General features: G+C 32.4%; 3 protein-coding genes across 3 annotated transcripts; 1 reads left to right on the forward strand and 2 right to left on the reverse strand.

Moving 5' to 3' along the window:
- The first annotated feature begins 3,545 nt into the window (after window positions 1-3,545).
- On the forward strand, window positions 3,546-6,469 carry LOC148205376 (protein IQ-domain 26-like). The gene is made up of 4 exons (XM_088103119.1): window positions 3,546-4,213; window positions 4,480-4,932; window positions 5,264-5,473; window positions 5,562-6,469. Exons 2-4 carry the CDS (start codon window positions 4,537-4,539, stop codon window positions 6,270-6,272), a joined length of 1,317 nt encoding a protein of 438 aa, XP_087959245.1. The 5' UTR covers window positions 3,546-4,213; window positions 4,480-4,536; the 3' UTR covers window positions 6,273-6,469.
- A 1,909-nt stretch (window positions 6,470-8,378) lies between these two features.
- LOC148205377 (putative pectinesterase 53) lies at window positions 8,379-11,352 on the reverse strand. Its single transcript, XM_088103120.1, has 5 exons — window positions 10,843-11,352; window positions 10,228-10,402; window positions 9,933-10,139; window positions 9,425-9,660; window positions 8,379-8,609 (listed from the first exon to the last, which is right to left on the reverse strand). The coding sequence occupies exons 1-5, from the start codon at window positions 11,199-11,201 to the stop codon at window positions 8,456-8,458; spliced, it is 1,131 nt and encodes a 376-aa protein (XP_087959246.1). The 5' UTR covers window positions 11,202-11,352; the 3' UTR covers window positions 8,379-8,455.
- Window positions 11,353-16,832: 5,480 nt separating this feature from the next.
- On the reverse strand, window positions 16,833-18,062 carry LOC148205378 (protein OXIDATIVE STRESS 3-like). The gene is made up of 2 exons (XM_088110588.1): window positions 17,584-18,062; window positions 16,833-17,482 (listed from the first exon to the last, which is right to left on the reverse strand). The coding sequence occupies exons 1-2, from the start codon at window positions 17,850-17,852 to the stop codon at window positions 17,197-17,199; spliced, it is 555 nt and encodes a 184-aa protein (XP_087966714.1). The 5' UTR covers window positions 17,853-18,062; the 3' UTR covers window positions 16,833-17,196.
- Between the last annotated feature and the right edge of the window lie 1,833 nt (window positions 18,063-19,895).

Here is a 19,895-nt window from a genome sequence, read left to right on the forward strand (position 1 = left end):
TAAGACCAAGCACTACTTAGTACGAGCGCTTGGTGTAAGAGCAAGCACTACTTAATTTATAGAATAAAGGCTTGATAAATATAAGATATCATTTAACTAATGTTCAAGAACGAACGAAATATACAAATACATATAGATATACTGAAGTTTATAATCAAATACCAAGGAACGAATATCCTTGGTTGAACGCTTAAGTACAAATATTACAAAACGAAACGAAGACGCTAGTCTTCAACTAGAACTCACTAGAACTCTCTCCAAATGAAATAATCCAGTTCCAATCGAGTCCACAAGAAAACCGAACACTACATCGAACGAGCGCTGGTCTAATACCAAACACTTATTAAGAATGAACGCTACTGAGAACGAATGCTTGTATAATTGAATGATCAATACTGACTCTCAACAACATGGTCTAATAACAAACACTTATTAAGAACGAACGCTACTGAGAACGAACGCTGGTATAATTGAATGGTCAATACTGACTCTCGACAACATGGTCTAATACCAAACACTTATTAAGAACGAACGCTACTGAGAACGAACATTGGTATAATCGAATGATCAATACTGACTCTCGACAACATCCCTACCCATTTCATGACTTTCATTAATCATCAATACTTTTAAACGACATACCATATTTCATCATCAACCAAATCATCAAACACAATATCATTCCAGTTCCTCATACAATCAACAATGCGGTAACAATCATTTTTCATATTCATTCAAAAATCAACGAACATGTATCCATACAAAGCAAGAATCTAAATCAAATTATATAAGCTTCCCTTACCTCTAAGCTAGCCGAACGCTCACGGTTCTGCAGATAAAGGCTCACCACCAGATTCCTTTGAAGACTACGGTTCACGATTTAAGAAACTACCCAAATACCAAAACAGAACATCGTTCAGAATGTGAAAAGAAACCCATGCACCCAAAAACTTGGTTTGCATGTTCAAGAAAAACCACACGGCTGAGGGAAGAGAAAACTTACCAACTCAGAACCCAAAATCGATCGGCTCAAACGGAAGCCCTTGACATCGGAGGAGTAGAAACGGTGCCTGAATGGTGATCGGAGGAAGAAAATGTGGGAATTTCTTAGAGAGAAGATGAAGGAGATGTAGAAAGAAGGAGGAGAAAATGATTTTCAGTAGGTGGAAGAAGATGATTGCATGCAGACACTTACGTAAATTTTGAAACTTTGAATTTTACTTCTACCGTCAAAACTGAACATCTAATCTGCATCACACACCCATCTTCCACTATCTGATTTTCAGACATCCCTTCCTTAACATTTGTAATCCACTATGCAGGAAATTTTAATGATTTTAGATGGGTCTCACACCTCTTAAAGAAAAGTTTCCTAAACTAAAGTTTAAAATAAACTTACAGAGTATGCATGTATATGTATTTTATGTTGACCAAATAGAAAACGGGTCGGGTCAGTAGACCCATATTGGCAGCACTAGTGAAATGATTGAGATTAAAATGAATGTCCAATCATTCGGCGGTGACATTATAAAAAGGAATTGAGCATAGAAATGACATAATGGAAGGTGTAGGCAGGAAAAGAGTGATTTGATGGAATAATGTTAGGTGATTCCTAAAGAAAGAAAAAAATGGTCCTAATTGATATTGCCATGAGAGTGTTACATGTACCTATCTAACGTCCAAATTGGAAATACAGAATGTCATCAATTCTCATATATAGGATGTGATGGCCATGTTCTGTCTCTAATCATACCAACTTTATCTAAATTCGAACACTGCTATGCTATCATCAACTTTAACCACTTGAATATCTGCTTCAAAATATTCTCTTCTGTCAACGAATTTATAAACTATATAAGGTTTCTGCTTGCTTCATCTTTAATAAACTGATATGTTGTTAAGATGTTGAATTTTAAACATATTTTCAATGTATAGTATAATATATCACTTCATGTCTTATTCGAAGACTTGCTCATTATAAATATCTCACAAAAAACTAACACCTGATTAATCAAAAACACCACTGATCAAAATTGATTGTAGTTGCTTAAGTTAGGATAGTTCATGTATTTATTTCCTAATTAAACTTACAAACCTATTCAACTTGTAAGATTTAATATCAATCTCATATGATATTTATTTCTTTAATGAATTTTATGTTTAATACCAAATATTATTACATGTATCCTCCCCATTTATTTATGAAAAAAAAGCAACTATAATAGATCATCCACAAAGGACACATATTCTACACAAATTAGAGTGTGTTTATAATTTTCTATTTGGACTATCATAAACTAAAGTCAATAATTTTAGATAGTCAATACTAAAATTTAAACTAATGAAAATTGAAGTAGAGAAAATTAAATTCACAATTAAACCATACATATAACTAAAGTTAAAATTTCTTATTAATAAATATTTAAGATATTTAACAATTAAAAATTAATAATGTGTTATTTATTGGTTTGCTTAAAAAATTACCAATACCCATTAAAATTAAAAGACAAAAGTGAAACTTACCTTATTATTATTTTCAATCCATTTCTACTATAAAACTAAAACTTTTAAATGATCTAAATTAAAAAAAAATATTACCGTGACATAACAAGATTCGGAATGATACAGTCAAAGTGCATGTGAGTAAGATTTATGGAAATGTTCAAATTTCTGAATTTCATGACCACATAGTGGATCCTCTTTTTGAATGGTGTGGATTCTCTTCTGTTTTACCATAGTAAACAACTCAGATTTCAGAACTTTGTATAGAACTGAAAACTTTCAAATACAAATTATTTTATTAAAAAAAATATCATTATTAAAGTTTAGACGCATGTGTACTTTGATGTAATTTTTTTAGTATTAATTAAGTGGAACTTACCTTTGGTATTTAAAGAAAAAAGATTCAAAAACACAGAATACATGAATTATTGACAGAGAGAAGTTGTGTGATAAGTAATTAGTAGACATAAAATTTTACCCTGAATTACTGGAGTACTGTTTCATATATTCACTAAATTACAAAATGGCACAATAATCGTAAACAGCGACGTGTTCAGCAAAATTTTGTTTTCATCTGGATCGTTACAGTCAGCAAAGTACTGGAAGCATAGTACAGCTGGTTTGTCTTTGATGTTTTGAATACCCAAAAGATTTCTATAAAAACTTGATAAACATAATCAAGTTTTTCATCATTAATCATACTTAATAGTGGATCATCCCAGCTGTTTTCTAACAATAGCATGCAGTGGAGAGAGAGAGAGGATCATGTTGATGATTTCTATGTTGCACAAAAACGACAGTAAAAACAAAGGGGAATTGGAGTTGGTACACAAAATAATTGAGGGATATTAGAAAGTGAGTTTTTAAGCCTAACTCAACCCCACAAAACCGGCTTGTAGAGTGAGGTGCCTTCACGTCGAGGTATAGACATCTCGTGCGTGATAGTAGAAATTGGGTGGTCCGATAGCGGGTGGAATAGAAGAATAGAATGTCCACTTAGAACTCGTTAGGATAGGCACTAACCATGGTTCTGATACCATATTAGAAAGTGAGTTTTTAAGCCTAACTCAACCCCACAAAACCGGCTTGTAGGGTGAGGTTTGCACCTCACTTATATATTATAATTTGGCCTTATCTCTAGTCGATGTGGGACTTCCAACAAGGGAAGAGTAAAACGAAACAATGAAAGAGAAAAATGGTGAGATAAAAAAGGAGGAAGTGTTGCAGAGAAACAGCATAGGTATCTTGGGCTACATGCAGAGAAGGAACATGCATTGTTTCTGGTGATTCAGAGCTAGTTGGTTTTGGGAAGTGAAAGGTGAAGAGAGAGCTGAGAAAATAGAATGAATGAGAGTGGTTCATCGATTAGCTAGGAGTTAAACTAGGGAGTAAAGGAGGGTAAAACAGTTGCAGAACACAGAGAGAGTTGATCTGTGGTACAGTTTAGGGAATGCCTTCACGAGACACGAGTGTGTCAGATGTTTTTGGGACGCTGAGGTATCTTGCTTTTCGAGGATACGTCCCTCCACAATGTAGCAGGAGACAGATGAAGATAGAGATTTCACTATGGGCCTGTTCTCTTCTTTGAACCTTTTCCATCTTTTTCTGTTCATTGGATCACTGCACAGTTTTTCCCTTCTCACTTCCCTCTCCTTTTTCTTTTTCCCACTTCTGAACTGTTTTGGCCTTTCAAGAACTCGATTCTACCAAGGTGGGTTATCTCACTCCTGATTTTACCATGCACTCCTTCTGTTTAATACCACCATCATGGTTTCTTTGTCTACTATCTTATAGTTTCCCCTTTCAATGTAATGTGAACCCCAACACCTCAATTGAACTCTCTATTTTATATTCCAGGATTTTAATGTTGTTTGATTTTGCTCACCGTGTCTCCTGCATTTTGACATGTAATGCATATTTTAACTACATGTTTTATTTATTGTGTCTTGAAAAAACTGTGTCTGTGATTTTTTTTAGGTAGGCTTCCCAGTAGGACTATTCAAAGGCCCCAGTAACATTTCCCTCAGGCACCCAATGGAGAGAACCATTAGGTGGTTGAAGGGATTGTTTGGGAGAAAGACAGACAGAGCGCGCAAAGAAAATTCAAATCCTGACTCCAAATGGTGTCACTCAGACAGAGATTCCAGAGGTTTATGTCATAATCCTACCACCATTCCTCCCAATATTTCACCTGCTGAAGCTGCTTGGCTACAATCCTTCTACTCAGAAACTGAGAAGGAGCAGAACAAGCATGCCATTGCAGTTGCGGTGGCCACTGCAGCAGCGGCTAATGCGGCGGTGGCTGCTGCTCAGGCTGCTGTAGCAGTGGTTAGGTTAACCAGCCATGACAATGGCAGAGACACTATGTTTGATGGTGGACAAGAAAAGTTGGCTGTTGTCAAGATTCAAACTGTGTTTAGAGGATACTTGGTAAGATGCAAATTCTAATTAGCTTTTAGTAGATCCATGATACTTTGATGAAAATGCTTGCTTATTATGAACTTTGTTTCAATTATATAAAAATAAACATTTCATCTTGTAAAATTCACATCCTAAAACACTAGTTGGATTCTATTACATATCATTCTTAGTTAGTTATAACAAGTTAAATTAATATCAGTTAAAACACTTACAAGAGTTTTCAACAGTGTGCAATACAGTGCACTCAAAGAATGTCAACAGATAAATATATTCTCTTGACTGTTTAGAAATCAACAAGAGAAATACTTTGATCTTGAAATTCTTTGATTCTTCTACCCAGGCAAGGAAGGCATTGAGAGCTTTAAAAGGATTGGTGAAGTTACAAGCACTAGTGAGAGGGTACTTAGTGCGGAAGCAAGCGGCAGCAACCCTACTCAGCATGCAGGCTCTAATTAGAGCTCAAGCTACAGTAAGATCTAAGAAATCTCAGGGATTCATGAGCACAAAGAATGAAACACACAGGTTTCAAACACAAGCACGAAAATCCATGGTAGTATTGTATGACAGATCTTATATTCCTGTCCACTATCATGATTTGTGATAGACTTATAGTGATTGTTGTCACAATGTTTTTGCAGGAGAGATTTGAAGACATACAGAGTGAGTACATAGCTCCCATCCACAGCAGAAGGCTGTCATCTTCCTTTGATGCCACAATGAATAATGCAAACAACAGTGTTGATGGGAGCCCCAAAATAGTTGAAGTGGACACTGGTAGGCCAAAGTCAAGGTCTCGCAGGAGCAACACATCAATGTCAGATTTTGGTGATGACCCATCATTTCAAACACTTCCTTCTTCTCTCCCATTCACTCATTTATCCATACCGAACCACAGGACTTTTCTGGACTCAGAGTGGGGCTTAACAGGAGAAGAGTGCAGATTTTCAACAGCACAAAGCACTCCACGCTTCACCACCAACTCTTGTAGTTGTGGCTCTCTTGTTGTTGCCCCTATGACACCTAAAAGTGTTTGCAACGAAAACTTCTTCTATGGGCAGTACCACAATTTTCCAAACTACATGGCCAGCACTCAGTCTTTCAAGGCTAAATTGAGGTCTCATAGTGCTCCGAAGCAGCGTCCAGATCCTGGTTCAAAGAAGAGACTTACCCTCGATGAGATGATGGAGTCCAGGAGCATTTTAAGTGGGACTAGAATGCAAAGGTCTTGCTCACAGATTCAGGAAGCAATTAATTTTAAGAATGCTGTGATGAGTAAGCTTCAGAAATCCACAGAATTTGGTAGGGAGACAACACCAACTTTTCCAACCAGAGGAGGTGGCGATTGGTGAAACTTGTGATAGTGTATTTCCTTTTGCCTTTTCACCTTGTTAGTAGTAACTGTGCGTGTCTGCACCCCCATGATTGCCAATTTGAGAACATACAGTGAGGGGAGACAAGACAAAATAGGAGAACAAAGAGAAGGTCCCCCTTGTTATTTGCTCATGGAATTATCTCATCATAATCAAATGTTACAGCAATTTGAGTTTTTTTTTTTTTACTGAAACTATGCATTTGTGTTTATTTATCTGTGCAATTTGTTAACTTTGTTACGCAAAAAATAAAGCTTCAATTTGAAGGGTTTCAAAGAATGGCGTTAGAACAAGAAGACTGTTCTAAAGTTTGAAAAAGGAGCATTCTACTACTCTTCTTTTGATTTCTTTTTAGTTGAAAAAGTGGGTTATGTTATGTACCTATAAAAAAACAAGTTATATATACATAAAAAACAAATTAAAAATCTAAACATTAAAATTTAAATTTAAGTACCAATTAATTCTGTTAACATCTTTACAATTGTTCATTCCCTTCAGAATTTATCAAACACCTCAAACAACAGCATTCCAAACAATAACATATACTACACTAGGCTTCAACATGTAATATCAAGAAATTTTGTTGGAATATAAAACATCAAGACATTGATGTAGCAATTTATTGGTTCAAGATAGCATGGTTGTTAAGTTTTTAGAAAAATAAGTGTTTACTAAAATAACTTATTTCACCAAAAAGATAAATAACCTGAAGATGTCATGATTTGATATTTAAACTGCAGAGTGTGCAGTTATTGAAATGACAACTATAATTAACAATTAATGATTGAAAATTGTATTTGATTTATGGAGTGAGAGAGAATCTTGAATGTCAGGGAATGCAGGTTTTTTGGTTATCTCTTCTCTCTGAGTTCTGATTCATCACATTCATACGTACTATAATCTGACCTTTTTATGTCGTTTCTTCAAATCTTTCCCTAATTCTTTTGAATTTTGAACTGTAGGGTAAGTGCTGTTTTTGTCTTTTACTGTTTCGTATGTTGGTGCATGTTGCTTCCTTCATTCCAAAAATTATCTATTTTTTAATTACTAATTAACAATGATAACATAAATTCTTTTATGCTTTATTTATATAACACTATTGATTTTCTAAAATATAATAACATTTATAAATTAATGTTAAATTTGAGTATTAAATCTGTAAAGTATAACTAAAGTACATTTAAGGGGGGAAATAAATGCTTTCTATCAAATTAACTATGGACAAAGTCAGACATGTTTTGATGAATGCTTTAATTTTAAAATATGTATACATATGAAAAAAGATAAAATGAAAGTGAAAAACAAAATATATATGTATAATATTTACATATAATGCAAATTAGGTCCAGTAGTCACTTTTGAACTCTCATCTAATCACAGAATACTATGAGTAGCAATTTTGTTAAATTTCAGAATAATTAATTTAAAAAATATATTACAAATAATAATTTTTATTTAGATGTCATGGTAAATTATTTAGAAGATACATGTCTAATAATAGCTGTTTGTTGTGTTTTAAGTTTTTTTTATGGGCCTTAACATAAATGGGCTCTATGTCACTACTGATCTAAGCCCATAATACTATTACACTCGTTACAAAGGACACAATAAATCACAAAAATGTTATATGGAGATTAAATGTAGGGATTAAAAAAGTTAATTTCCGAATTAAAAATAAATTGTAAATTAAAAGAGCTCAAAAATATATTAAAGTCAACTCTTGAATACTGTTTTATTTTTTATTTTGATTTTCTTGCACCACAGCACGAAAGACCAAACTAGAACATGTAAAACATTTCTTCTTTTTAGAAAGAAAGAGCATTTTTTTTTATAAATATTTTAAAATTAATATGCATGTTTTGTTGATTTTAGTTTTCGCAAACATAGGTACAAGAATAAAAGTATAACTAAATTTTATGCCATGTTTTTCTTTAAAAAAACATGATATTATTCTGAAACATGTATACAAGAAAATAAAAAGAAGAGAAATGGAAAGTAAGAAAATTCTCCTGGACCCTACCCACTTTCCCTAAAAAGAAAGTTATAGAAGAAATGTGAAGCAGGAAGAAGTTGAAGTGGGAAATGTGAAAGACAGTGTAAAAGTGTAATAATTTATATAAATTTATACATAAAAATTTTGTAATGAGATAAATAAAATTGAATCAAAAAGAAAGATTGATCCATTCAGAGCCATCGATGTAGCTAAGGGAAATAAACGGCTTAGCTTCCTCATCAGTGAGCTCCCTTGACCATGATACTCTCCCCGCGTACCTTGCTCCTGCTCCTGTGCATTTGTACTGTCCATAGAACACAGTCCTGGTGGACCCAAACCAAACCAAAACCAGACAAAATTCAAATCAACAACACACTCACATGACCATGCCAACAAAACATACATCAACAAATTCATAAATATCTACTCAACTAGGTGGCTAAGTTGTCATGCTCTTTTCAGACTTTATGCACACTGATGTGCCTTATCTATGTAAGCAAATACAGTTGCATTGTATGTGGTTTGTGGGTAGGACTCTACCTATACCATTTTGAGTATTGGAATGGGCATGATTAATGAACCAACAACAACACGTAGACTTCCACCACACATGTTAGGTCACTTCTGTTCCTGGTGGCACAATACTCTAACTAGCTATACCCAACAATGCTCTTATTCTGTCATGAGACAATGAGACTCATTAGTTATTCTGATATATTGTTACCATGATCATAGAGGCTTACTTAGTGCGTTTTCTTGTCACTTGGCATAAAAGCATTGAGAATTGCTGGGGCTATTGTGACTTTCTCAAGTGCGAACTTCTATCATAAAGGGCAAAAAGACAAACACTACTGTTGCAAAAGGTATTCAGAACATAATCTTTCTAGACAACACACTACACTTTCCGTTACCCAGAGAGATACCTTTGGTGAAATACTCTTAACTTGTAATCTAATCAGCAGAACCTATATACCCAGTGAGAAACAACACTTTATTTTTACTCTCTTGAGATAATTTGCATGTTTCTATAAAGCATTGAACAAAAGTGAGTTGAAGCAAATGATTATATACTAAGTTATGCAATGAAAAGTTGAGTGGTGTTTGAGATGTTAGTTTGATGAAGGTTTAAAGGACTTACATTTCACGGTTAGGGTCACCCCAGTTATACCATCCTTTGGGAATGATGATGTTGTCCATGTAAGTGTAAGCAAAGACAACGCGAGAAAAGGGACCCCAAGCCCTTCCAAGGTAAAGTGCTCCTGAGCCCGTGACCTTACAGTGAACGAACGAGAATCCCGTGTCCTGTAATAAGCTGCTCCTTCCTTGGGCTGTTAGGGCCCCTGTAACTTGTGCTATTGCATGCACGTGACATCCCTGTTAAGTGTTTCCAATGTCATAACGTAATCTCAACACAACAAAGGTTGAAAAATCTTACCAATGCTCAGGGTACCCCGTGTCTATCGTTTTTAATAAAAACATTATTTCTACTTTCTTTTCATTTGAAAATAAATTAAATGGAATGAGTAAGACATAGAGGTAAGCAACAACTTAGATTCCATTTCTGATTAATTTATTGAAAAGCCTTGGATTGTTTGACAGCACTGATTCAATATCACGGCTGTGAAATTTTGGAGAAAAAATCTAACCTCAAAGAGAGAGAGAGCGTTTCCAAAGATGAAATCGACAGAGCCTTCGATATAACAATCCTTATAGTAATGCCTACCCAGATGATCGTAGAGTGTGTCCTGTGCTCCCAAGAATTTGCAGCCTAGGAATATTGCATTGTCTGCTGAAATTCTTAATGCCACCGCTTGCTTTCCTACTGCTCCTGGTGCTGGAATCGGGGCAGTGTTCTGAAAGCCCATTCAACAACGTTTTTGTTGTAGAAACACAGAGCAGCATTATTTATATTCAAGCAGAGGAATGGAGCTTGTTACTTACTTTGAATGTGATATTCTTGGCTACGAAAAAAGGTGAATTCACTGCAAAAGTTGCAGAACCGTAGGTTCCTGATGGCTGGCTTTGAGCACTGTCACCCCATTGAACAATGGTGTTATCCGCTCCAGCTCCTTGTATTGTTATGAAGGATTTCAAAGGAGGGATGTTAACTTTCTCCCTGTGTGATTACAAAATTTAACAAAGGCAAACAAGAGATTTTCAGTCAAATGCAAATCAAAATTTGTTCAGCAATGAACATAGAAGAAAACTTGCAATTTGTGAAACAAAGAATAAAATAAAAACAGGACAAGTCTGAAAGAAAGGACAGTCCATTAGGTGCAATGTCTCCTGTAGTCAAAGACCAATCCTCAGGGCATTTGAATCAAAAGGAAAAAGACACCCAAGTTATTATCACTTCCCTATGTACCAAATCGCACGAAAACAAAAACAACAAATAATAATATTATTATTACTATTATTTTTATTGAACGTGAACAGGACAAACAGCAAAACCCATGTCTCACATGAACAAGGACATAAAGAAGCAGCACATGGCAAAAAGACTTGAATGTGGCAGAATTCAAGTGGAGCAAGTAGAAATATAATACAAGTACTTACGTATAAACCCCTGCATGGACCTTAATTACCACTCTCACTACATTGATGAATGGAAGGGAATCAATGGCTGCTTGAATTGACGAAAAACCTCCTTTGCCAGACTTCTTAGAAACATGCAGAGTGTGAGAAGGAAAAAGCTTATTCTTTGCTGTCTTAAAGACAGAATGTTTGAGGCCACCCACAAATCGCACCCATTTCATGAACTGTTCTTCTGAAAATTGAACTCTGGTCATGTTGGTAGATAAACCATACCCAGGCCTGGGTCTGATTCCCTTGGTATGGCATTGTGTTGAACTGGGATTCTGTAGAAGAATGATAACTAGAACTAAACCATAGAAAACGGAATGAAAAATTGACATTCTCAGAGAGAATGTGAGCAAAAGAATAGTAAGGAGAGGAATGTGGTTTGGAAGTAGAAGTGCCGTGGGAATTGGCTTGTTTAACGGTTTATATACAAGTTAACAGTACTTGTTTATAGGTGGCACTGGAAAGTGAAGCTGAATCAGAGAATCAATGACAGAGAGATAGGTCACGGGTGCTTCTACTGACATGTAATGAGAGAGAGGGTGAGATGGGCAATCCAAACCACAGGACAGGTTGCACTTTTTGCCTATAAAAATGTTGTTTTTATTTTTTTTAATGTTTGGCCACTTTCACTTTGTTGTAATTGTTGTTGTTTGTTTGGTGCTGCCCGTGAGCCCCTCTCTTTCTGTTTGTGTGTGATCGTGAAATTATTCTTGTTGAGATGACGGGTCCTTTCAGATTGTGCTTCAAACAATACCATATTTTGTAAAATACTACCTACCTACCTTGAATCATCGCCGTTCAGTTGTTGGACCCTCCTATATATAATTAAGTGCTTCTTCTTTACTTGTAAATTTTTATTTCAAAACTTGTAATGGTTGAGGTTGGTGAATCAGAGAAGCACCAAAGCCACAAAGCATAAAGCACTGTTGTGGCCATAAGTTATAGCTTCAATGAGGTGAAAGAACTCACTATGAGGCATAAATAGTCACTACTTTTGTTTGTTTTCTTTTCGGAAGATTCTCAGTTTACGACATTTTTATAATCCCACTTTCATCAGTAGCTTCTCTTGCTGGATCATTTCAAATAAAGTGCTACTGTAAAATAGTATAGAGATTTATAGAATATAAGGGAAAAAACCTTTATTTTGTTCTGCAATAGATGCCAAGAAAGAAAAGAAATTTATCAGAAAATGATACTGTAATTGTAAAAAGTTAAGCCTACAAACGCTTGAATATGATCCAAACCTTTATGACAGGGAAAGAAATGAAAGGGTTATTGTCAATTGAAGGCCCCACCAACTGATAAGAGACAACTAAAATGATGTATGAGTTCAATAATTTTAATCAGAAGTTGAATTACTCTTTATCTGTACCTTTATCAGTACCATACCAAACCATCAATCATAATTTTGTCTTCCATAGAAATTTCTCATTACAATTTAACTAGTTGGTCTGTTTGGGAATCGTCGTCTTTATAAAAAAAAATTAAGCTGTAAGAAAACTTTGCACCGTAATACTAGGGGTTGAAGCTACTTGGTACAAATGTGGCACAATGCCAACACGATATTTTTTTTCTCGCACTATCACAAACTCCAGCAGAAGACACAGAAATAATAGAATGGTGAGAGTGGCACGAGCCGCGAGACATGCACTCGTGTCAGCTTATTGTAAGATAAGTAACAAACAGTACCTATATTTTATAAAATTGGTGGAGAGTAGGTTTAATATATACACATGTTCATAAATTTCTACAATGATAAGATATTGTTTGTTTTAGATAAATCTTTACTAATTTGATTTTGATATCACTAAAAAAAATCTTTTAATAAAAGAAAATATCTTACATATATAAACTCATGTGTATTTTTTATTTTATCCAATGTAAAATTTTGTTTACATGTAAATAAGATGAACTATTATACTGATTCTAAACTCATACGTTGGACACTTACGAAGAGAAGATAATGATAGAAAGTTTAGAAGGCAACATTAATTGAATCCACGGGGATAACAGCTTTAAATAGCAGAAAGTCAAGATCCCTGTCCCTGTCTGTCTGTCACTGATGCTTTGATAGCTTTAAATCGCACATTTAAATCAAGTTTAGGAAAACCAATTACCCTCAGAGTTTCTTTTTAAAGAAAATTGTATCTAAAGTTTTTTGCTATTAATAAGATCAACATTATTACATATTTACTTGAGTTATTAAATTTTATTTGTTTGTAAGTTATTACTCCCCTATCTTAATTAATATAGGAATTTTTAACATTATTTCACAAAAGAAAAATAATTATAAAATTGTTTGTTTTCAAATCAATGTAGCTAAATTTTTTTTAGAAGAGTTTGATATATTTTTATTTTTTAAACTTTCAAACTAAATTAAAATCTATTTATATCTCATATTCGGATACAATACAATTTCTAATTATATGATCTGCAAATGCCACCAAGAATCGTAGTATCTTGTTGAAGTACTTAAAACATCATTACATTTATTAAAGTCCTGAAATTGATAGAAAAATATGTTCTTTGGATGCTCGGTTAGAGTTAATTATACACCACCAATGTTCATATTAAAATATCGTAATATATACTAATCTCTTAAAGAGGGAAATACAACTCGTTTAATTTTAACTAATTTCTCCATTGGTTTTTACATTATAAAAGCAAGAAAATGGTACAAAATCAACTATATTAGTTTTAATTCTACGAATAATTGAATTATAAAATATGTTTCAGTTTAAATTCATACATAAGAAGTTTGAAATAGAGAATGAGATTTTGGAAGAGAATTTGTAAGGCTTATTTCACCTTATATCTTAATTAGAAATTTGAAAGCGGTTCGTGATTTTTTAATAATTTTTTTTAATTTAAATTTAAGTTTTCAAGGCATCTATAATAGCTTTACTATACCGGTATTAGAAAACGAACCGATAAAAAAACGATTTAAATAACCGATAAATGAAAAACTGGAAACTTTTAAATTGTTTTTCATTTTTTTATAAGAACGGAAATATTTTAAAGAAAAAAGAATCTGTTCCAAAATTAATTTTGATTGACTAGAAGTGTTTAATGCTTACCTTCTAGTTAGTACGGTTTATTCCAAAAAAACAATTGTGAAACAATTTTTGAAATAAAGAGAAAACGTAAAGAAGCAAGTCAGAGGAGATATATGAAATTGAAGAAAAAATATGAAAACAAAATGGAATTACTTATCCCTTGGAAATTCGTAAAAGCCAAGATTTTAATTTAATTTGAGAAACTTAACAGTAAAATTTATTAAAAGAGTTTTATGAATGACTCATATTAAATTATCTTGTGATATACATTTTGTGAATTTTCTTTTATAAATGTTTTCACATTTTAGTATCCATCTGTGTGTCAAATATAATTATTTTATAAAGATGAAAGCACACATTAATTAAAGGCCTTTCTAATAATAATTAGAAAAAAATTGTATAAAAAAAATTATATTAGAGAATATTAAAAGACATGCATAATTACACATGACAACAAAAAGTTTTCTCTTTTAATTAATATTTTTTGGCTCAGCATTCTCTTTTCGATCATATAAGAAACAGTTTAAAGGAGTTATTTGGCACTAATTAAAGTTTACTCAAATTGATGTGTTTGTATTAAAAAAATGAAATAATTTATGAATTGTAAATTGTTATGCAACTTGTGAACAGTGTGTTGTTCTTTGTATGTGTTTGTTTGTTCCTTCTATTTATTCTTTTAGGTTATCCTTTTGTCTGTATAAGAAGAATATCTTTTAGACGTGAAGCATGAATATGACGGGAGAAAAAAGAACTTCTGTTTTGTGAGTGGAATCCAGACCCATTATAGCCAAATATAATCGCAAAAAAAAAACGTCCACACGTTCATTTGGATAATTGAAGCCAACACATGAGATAAGCATTGCTGTTTGACCATAGAATCAAACAACAACGTAAGGGATCGCACAAAGCATCCCACTTTATAAATACGTACCTTAGACGCTGGGTTCTAATATCAATACTTATACCATTTTCTTTTTCTTCTTAATAAACCATATTTTTCCTATTATTATGTCATACAATTTAATTAAACATAATTGTTTCAGTTACGGGTTGTGGTTATTTGTTTATTGTGACAAATATTCTGATACCTGTCTTCTTCACTGTTCGTTCTAGAAATCTGTTAGCTCAAATTGAAAGATTATTGAAAGATGGTACTCAAATACCAAAATTAGTAAAAATATAATAGTTTTAGTACTTAATGTGTAATAAATGCAATCACATATATCTTTATCTAAATACTATATTTATAGATTTTGAAATGTACTTTGGATTACTAATGGCTTAATCATGACTCAATTGGTTCTAATTATGTTTTGTTGTAAGTTAATAAGTATTAAGTCCAATCGTTCTTAAGGATAACCGTTTAGTCTATAAATTATCATTGTTTAGTCTCAAGATGATCAACATGGTCATGGTTAACAGTTTGAACTGTCCGATCTAAGATTGACTAGACAATCATACGATACAATAATAAAAAAATTTATTATATTTCAAATTCATCAAATAATATTGTTAGAGTCAATCATCATTTATTCAAGATATTGTTTGTTTTGAAACGTAAAATCTTGTAAGGAGAAAATACAAGAAAAAAATATTTAAATTTTTTTCAACTTGATTTTGTAAGAATGTGAAATTAATGAATGTAGCATAAATATTTTTAATTTTGTATTCAATATAATAAGTAGTTTCACGGTACATATAAAAATAAATGTAGTCAATAATATATAATTGTCAAGACTCATACTTAATGTTTTCGCTTACAACATTTAAATTTTTTAGTTCATGTAAGTCATTCATCATATAACATGCATTTACGTCATAATTTTACTCAAAATGTTTAGACGCTTCGGAAGTCATCATTAAATAATTATATATGTATTAATCGTTTTAAGAAAAAATATGGTAACTAAAACTTAATATTTTTAATGGCAAAAGAAATGTATTTTTTATAAATATAAAAAATGTAATAAATTTATTTTATTTTAAGTTTTTAATCTTTTTATGTTTGATCATGTTTCAAACTTTTTTCCAATCATTTTAATCGATTAACTTCGTACTATTGTATTGGTATATAGTTGTGTGTATGCTATATATGATTTTTATTTAAACACATGTATATAATACTTAAAATTAAATATATTTATATTCAAATTTTTTATTTCATAAAAAAAATACTGCAACACATAACTATATATTTAAATTATAATGGAACTGTAACTTTTTATTCAAAGTAAGAATATTAATTAATCAAGAAATACAGAAAAATATTTTTAAAAACTAAATACAAAAAAAATGGTTTTGTTTTCAATATCTGCTGGTTTAAAATTCAATTTGATACTCAATCAGTTTCCATTATATTTTTTGAGCGATTGAATCAAAATTAAACCTAACTAATGTTTTAATTTTTCAATCAATTTATCTTTTTAAACAATTTAAGTTGAATCCAGTCTATTAATTGGTAGTTGTAACATTCACTCTTGTTAAAATAATTGTTATTTATATTGTGTATACAATAAATAATTAGATAATAAACATTAATGTTCATGCTAAAAACATCCATGTTCCGACTTCTAAATTCATCTTCATCACCATCAATATCCCTACCAACGCTACCCAATCATTCCTTACAAAAAGCCTCTAACCTTTAAATACCGTCATGTACCACTTTCAATTGATCTATCGTCCATCACCATAAATAAACTATGACTACAAAAGCTGTAAGGTAGAACCTTTGAGCAACCATAACACTATTATTTCCACAAACTTTCTATGTCTGCAACCATGGCCTATGTGATTACAAAAAGATTAATAGAGTGATAACGGTGGTATAGTAAATGCTAAGTTCTTGCTGCAGTTTTGCGATGAGGATAAAGCACAAAAAACTAATAATAAACCTAATTACAAAAATTTGTAAACTCAAATCTTCTTTCTATATTATCAACAGATTTCCACATAACTGTTTCACATATATTCCACAGCCTGTCTCTCACCAACAACGATTACCTAAAAGTTGTCGCATACATGTGCTAATTGGCAATCATGTATTAATGTAACTTTATTCTAGTAATAATGAAACACTGGCCATGATCCTATTGTATGAAAAACAAAGTACCACGAATTAATGATACTAATGAATCATGCGTATATGAATCAATTAACAATATGAGTATCGTCGGGTCAGAAAAGAAGCTGAAGGTGATGAGGGCTTGAAAATTTTCCCCATTCTGTGCATAAAATAATAAGCAAGGTCTAACTAGCAAGGTTGGATTTTTCAAAAGTTCTTCTGTACAGCAAAGGAAGAAGTTCTGGAGGCTCCAAGGAAACTCCGTCTTTTAGTTAGAACAGATACAAGAGTTCCTCTTGAAGCTTTCTTTGAAATTGTAGCCTTTGGAGTGAAGGATATTCTGGGGGTATCCAAGCCTCCCCCGAAGCTTTTGCATGATTTCATTTTCTTCCTGTAAGGTCTCTCTTTCTTCACAAGATCTTCTATGCTCTCTACGCTCGCCAGAGAACTGAAAGATTGTGCCTTCCCTTGATAAAACATAGACAAGCCCCTCCTGCACATTTCACATACAATAAACTCTTGTTAACTCACCAACTTACACCAATTTTCAAAGAAGGGAATTGAATAAAGAAATATGCATCGTCGATCTCTTACTTTATGGGAAGTTGGTTCATTAGCTCTGACAGTTCAAACAAAGGTCCGTTTGAATGAGAGGAGGAAGACAGATAAGATGGTGAAGAGGATGATGCCTCCTCGGCCAATTCTGATGATGAAAACGAAGACACGGAGTTCTCTGAATCTCCCGAGATTGATCCAATGGATATCGAATCGCTGGTATCATCATTGACATCTTCCTTGACAGCCCAATTTGTATTTCCGTCGCCAAGATCATTATTCCCATCCATGATTCCCTTCACGTTCATTTCTCCCAAGATTGACTCTGCCTTCTCAACTGCTATATATGCGTGAAGAAGAGAAGAAGAAATTAAGATCTGAATGTGTATGCTTTATCAAGTGTGTGTGGAACAGGCCTTCATTGAGGAAGGTTATCTGTGCATACTCAGACAGATTTTATAGCACATGATATCATCAGATTGGGGTAGTTGTATTTAACAGATAAAAAAAATATATATATGTATATTGGGTAATGGATGGTGTTATTTATAGGATTAGCAATGAAGAAATGGCTATATAGCATTATTGTTTATTTAAGTCGATGAGTATTAACACTTTATCCTAAATTCTGTCCTTATCAAATCACGTTATATCGTGCAAACTTAATACCGTTTTGTTTGTTCTTCTTCTTCTTCTTCTTGTGTTACTTGTATAGATAAGGACTAAAATTGAAGACATCCATATCCTGAGTCGAGTCAGCCATTGTTTTAGTTTTGGCGTGTGAAACTGTGGTCCCCCATCTCCCCAACTTTGCTTCTTAAAGACATGACAGATGGGTATATTCCCATCGTTTATCACACCATATGTATCAAATTTAATTATGTGACATTTTTAGTAAATGCTAGTGCTATGGCCAAGGGAGAGAGAAATAAAAGGATGACCGGGTTAAGGTTTTAAGGTCAAGTGTGGTTGTAATGCTCACGTTGCCCCTTTACCTCATTTTGCTTGGAAGTTGTGCTACCAATCGGAACAATTTATGGGGCACCCCAATTCCAATATATTCTCTCCTTTAATTATCAAAACATTAACATTTTTCAAATTTTTTTTAATTCTTAACTAATTTGTAATTCTAATAGGAATATACATAAATTGCAAATTTTCTCAAAGATGATTACTGCAAAGAATTGATATTAATTGGTCATGCACTTACCTAACTATTTTTTTGGCTTAACCTTCTTCTTGGTAGTTAAAGTCACGTGGTGCTACTTAACATCCAAAATTAATTTTACTCGATCTTCTTAACCAAGCAACCAACAAAGTATTGAATCCACGTGTTTTACGAGCTTTGAAACGATTGGACTGTAATGGCATATTGCAATTGGTTCAACGTTTTCGACTCTATCAACCATGAATCATGCTACTTTCTATACCAAATCCTTCATAACTAATACAACATTAATAATTCTTTTTTTTTTCAAAATCACTCGAATCAGACCGGTCCAGATCTTCATAAAAGCTATATTTCATTTAATTAAATAGAATCAGTCGGTCGAAATGGTTATAGGCTTAAAAAAACTGAAAAAAAACATCAGATTAAAATGACGGTTGAATTGGTTGTGTTTTTTTTTTTTGAATTGAGAAAATTAACGGATTGATCGATTGACCGAAAAAATGTTTTTTTTTAGTTTGTGTTTTCAGAGATTTGTCGTTACCAATAAATCTTGTTTGATCTTTTTGAATTTAAATATAATACATTAGATTTGTTTTCTGTTATATAGGGCTTGTTTTTGTTATATGTATTCACTTGTCGAACTTTTAAGTGAAATTTTAATTTTAATTTTATGAATTTAATTGTATTTTTTTTCTTAAATAAAAAATAAACTTACTTTAATACCACTAATCAATATCAATAAAGACTTTTTTATAGAAAATTCAAATATCACGTATAAACTAAAACGGCTCATATACATAAAAAAATGAAAAAAAAAGTAAAATAGTATAATTTGTTAGAATTTCTAAAAATAGGGTAGAGTAGAGAAAAAAAGTTAAAAAAGATAGTATAACATGATCTAGACTTTTAGATTATATGACTTTTTTTATCTCTTAGGTCGAATATTTGTCATTTTATTCTGGACAACTTTGACTAAAAAAATTTATTTTACTTTAAGTTGCTTCTATACCAACAATCAGAGTCATTTACAAGAAAATATTATTATGAATTCTACAAAATCACGTAATAAGATTGACTTATATATTTTAAATTAAATTTATTTCTAATCGACGTTAAACTTGTAGTATTTTTATTAATATATTACATCATTATATTAAAAAGATAAATTAAGAGTATTTGT

Source organism: Vigna umbellata, chromosome 1 (assembly GCF_029865625.1).
Source record: "Vigna umbellata cultivar VRB3 chromosome 1, Vumbellata_1.0, whole genome shotgun sequence".
NCBI lineage: Eukaryota > Viridiplantae > Streptophyta > Magnoliopsida > Fabales > Fabaceae > Vigna > Vigna umbellata.

Excerpts from the sequence above, each read along its gene's own strand:
- LOC148205378 (XM_088110588.1), bottom strand. The coding sequence starts at position 17,852 with ATGAACGTGAAGGGAATCATGGATGGGAATAATGATCTTGGCGACGGA. Across the intron at positions 17,483-17,583 it reads ATGAACCAACTTCCCATAAA|GAGGGGCTTGTCTATGTTTT; the intron begins GTAAGAGATCGA and ends TGAAATGTGCAG.
- LOC148205376 (XM_088103119.1), top strand. The coding sequence starts at position 4,537 with ATGGAGAGAACCATTAGGTGGTTGAAGGGATTGTTTGGGAGAAAGACA. Across the intron at positions 4,933-5,263 it reads CTGTGTTTAGAGGATACTTG|GCAAGGAAGGCATTGAGAGC; the intron begins GTAAGATGCAAA and ends TCTTCTACCCAG. Across the intron at positions 5,474-5,561 it reads CACAAGCACGAAAATCCATG|GAGAGATTTGAAGACATACA; the intron begins GTAGTATTGTAT and ends ATGTTTTTGCAG.
- LOC148205377 (XM_088103120.1), bottom strand. The coding sequence starts at position 11,201 with ATGTCAATTTTTCATTCCGTTTTCTATGGTTTAGTTCTAGTTATCATT. Across the intron at positions 10,403-10,842 it reads GTCCATGCAGGGGTTTATAC|GGAGAAAGTTAACATCCCTC; the intron begins GTAAGTACTTGT and ends GTAATCACACAG. Across the intron at positions 10,140-10,227 it reads CCAAGAATATCACATTCAAA|AACACTGCCCCGATTCCAGC; the intron begins GTAAGTAACAAG and ends ATGGGCTTTCAG.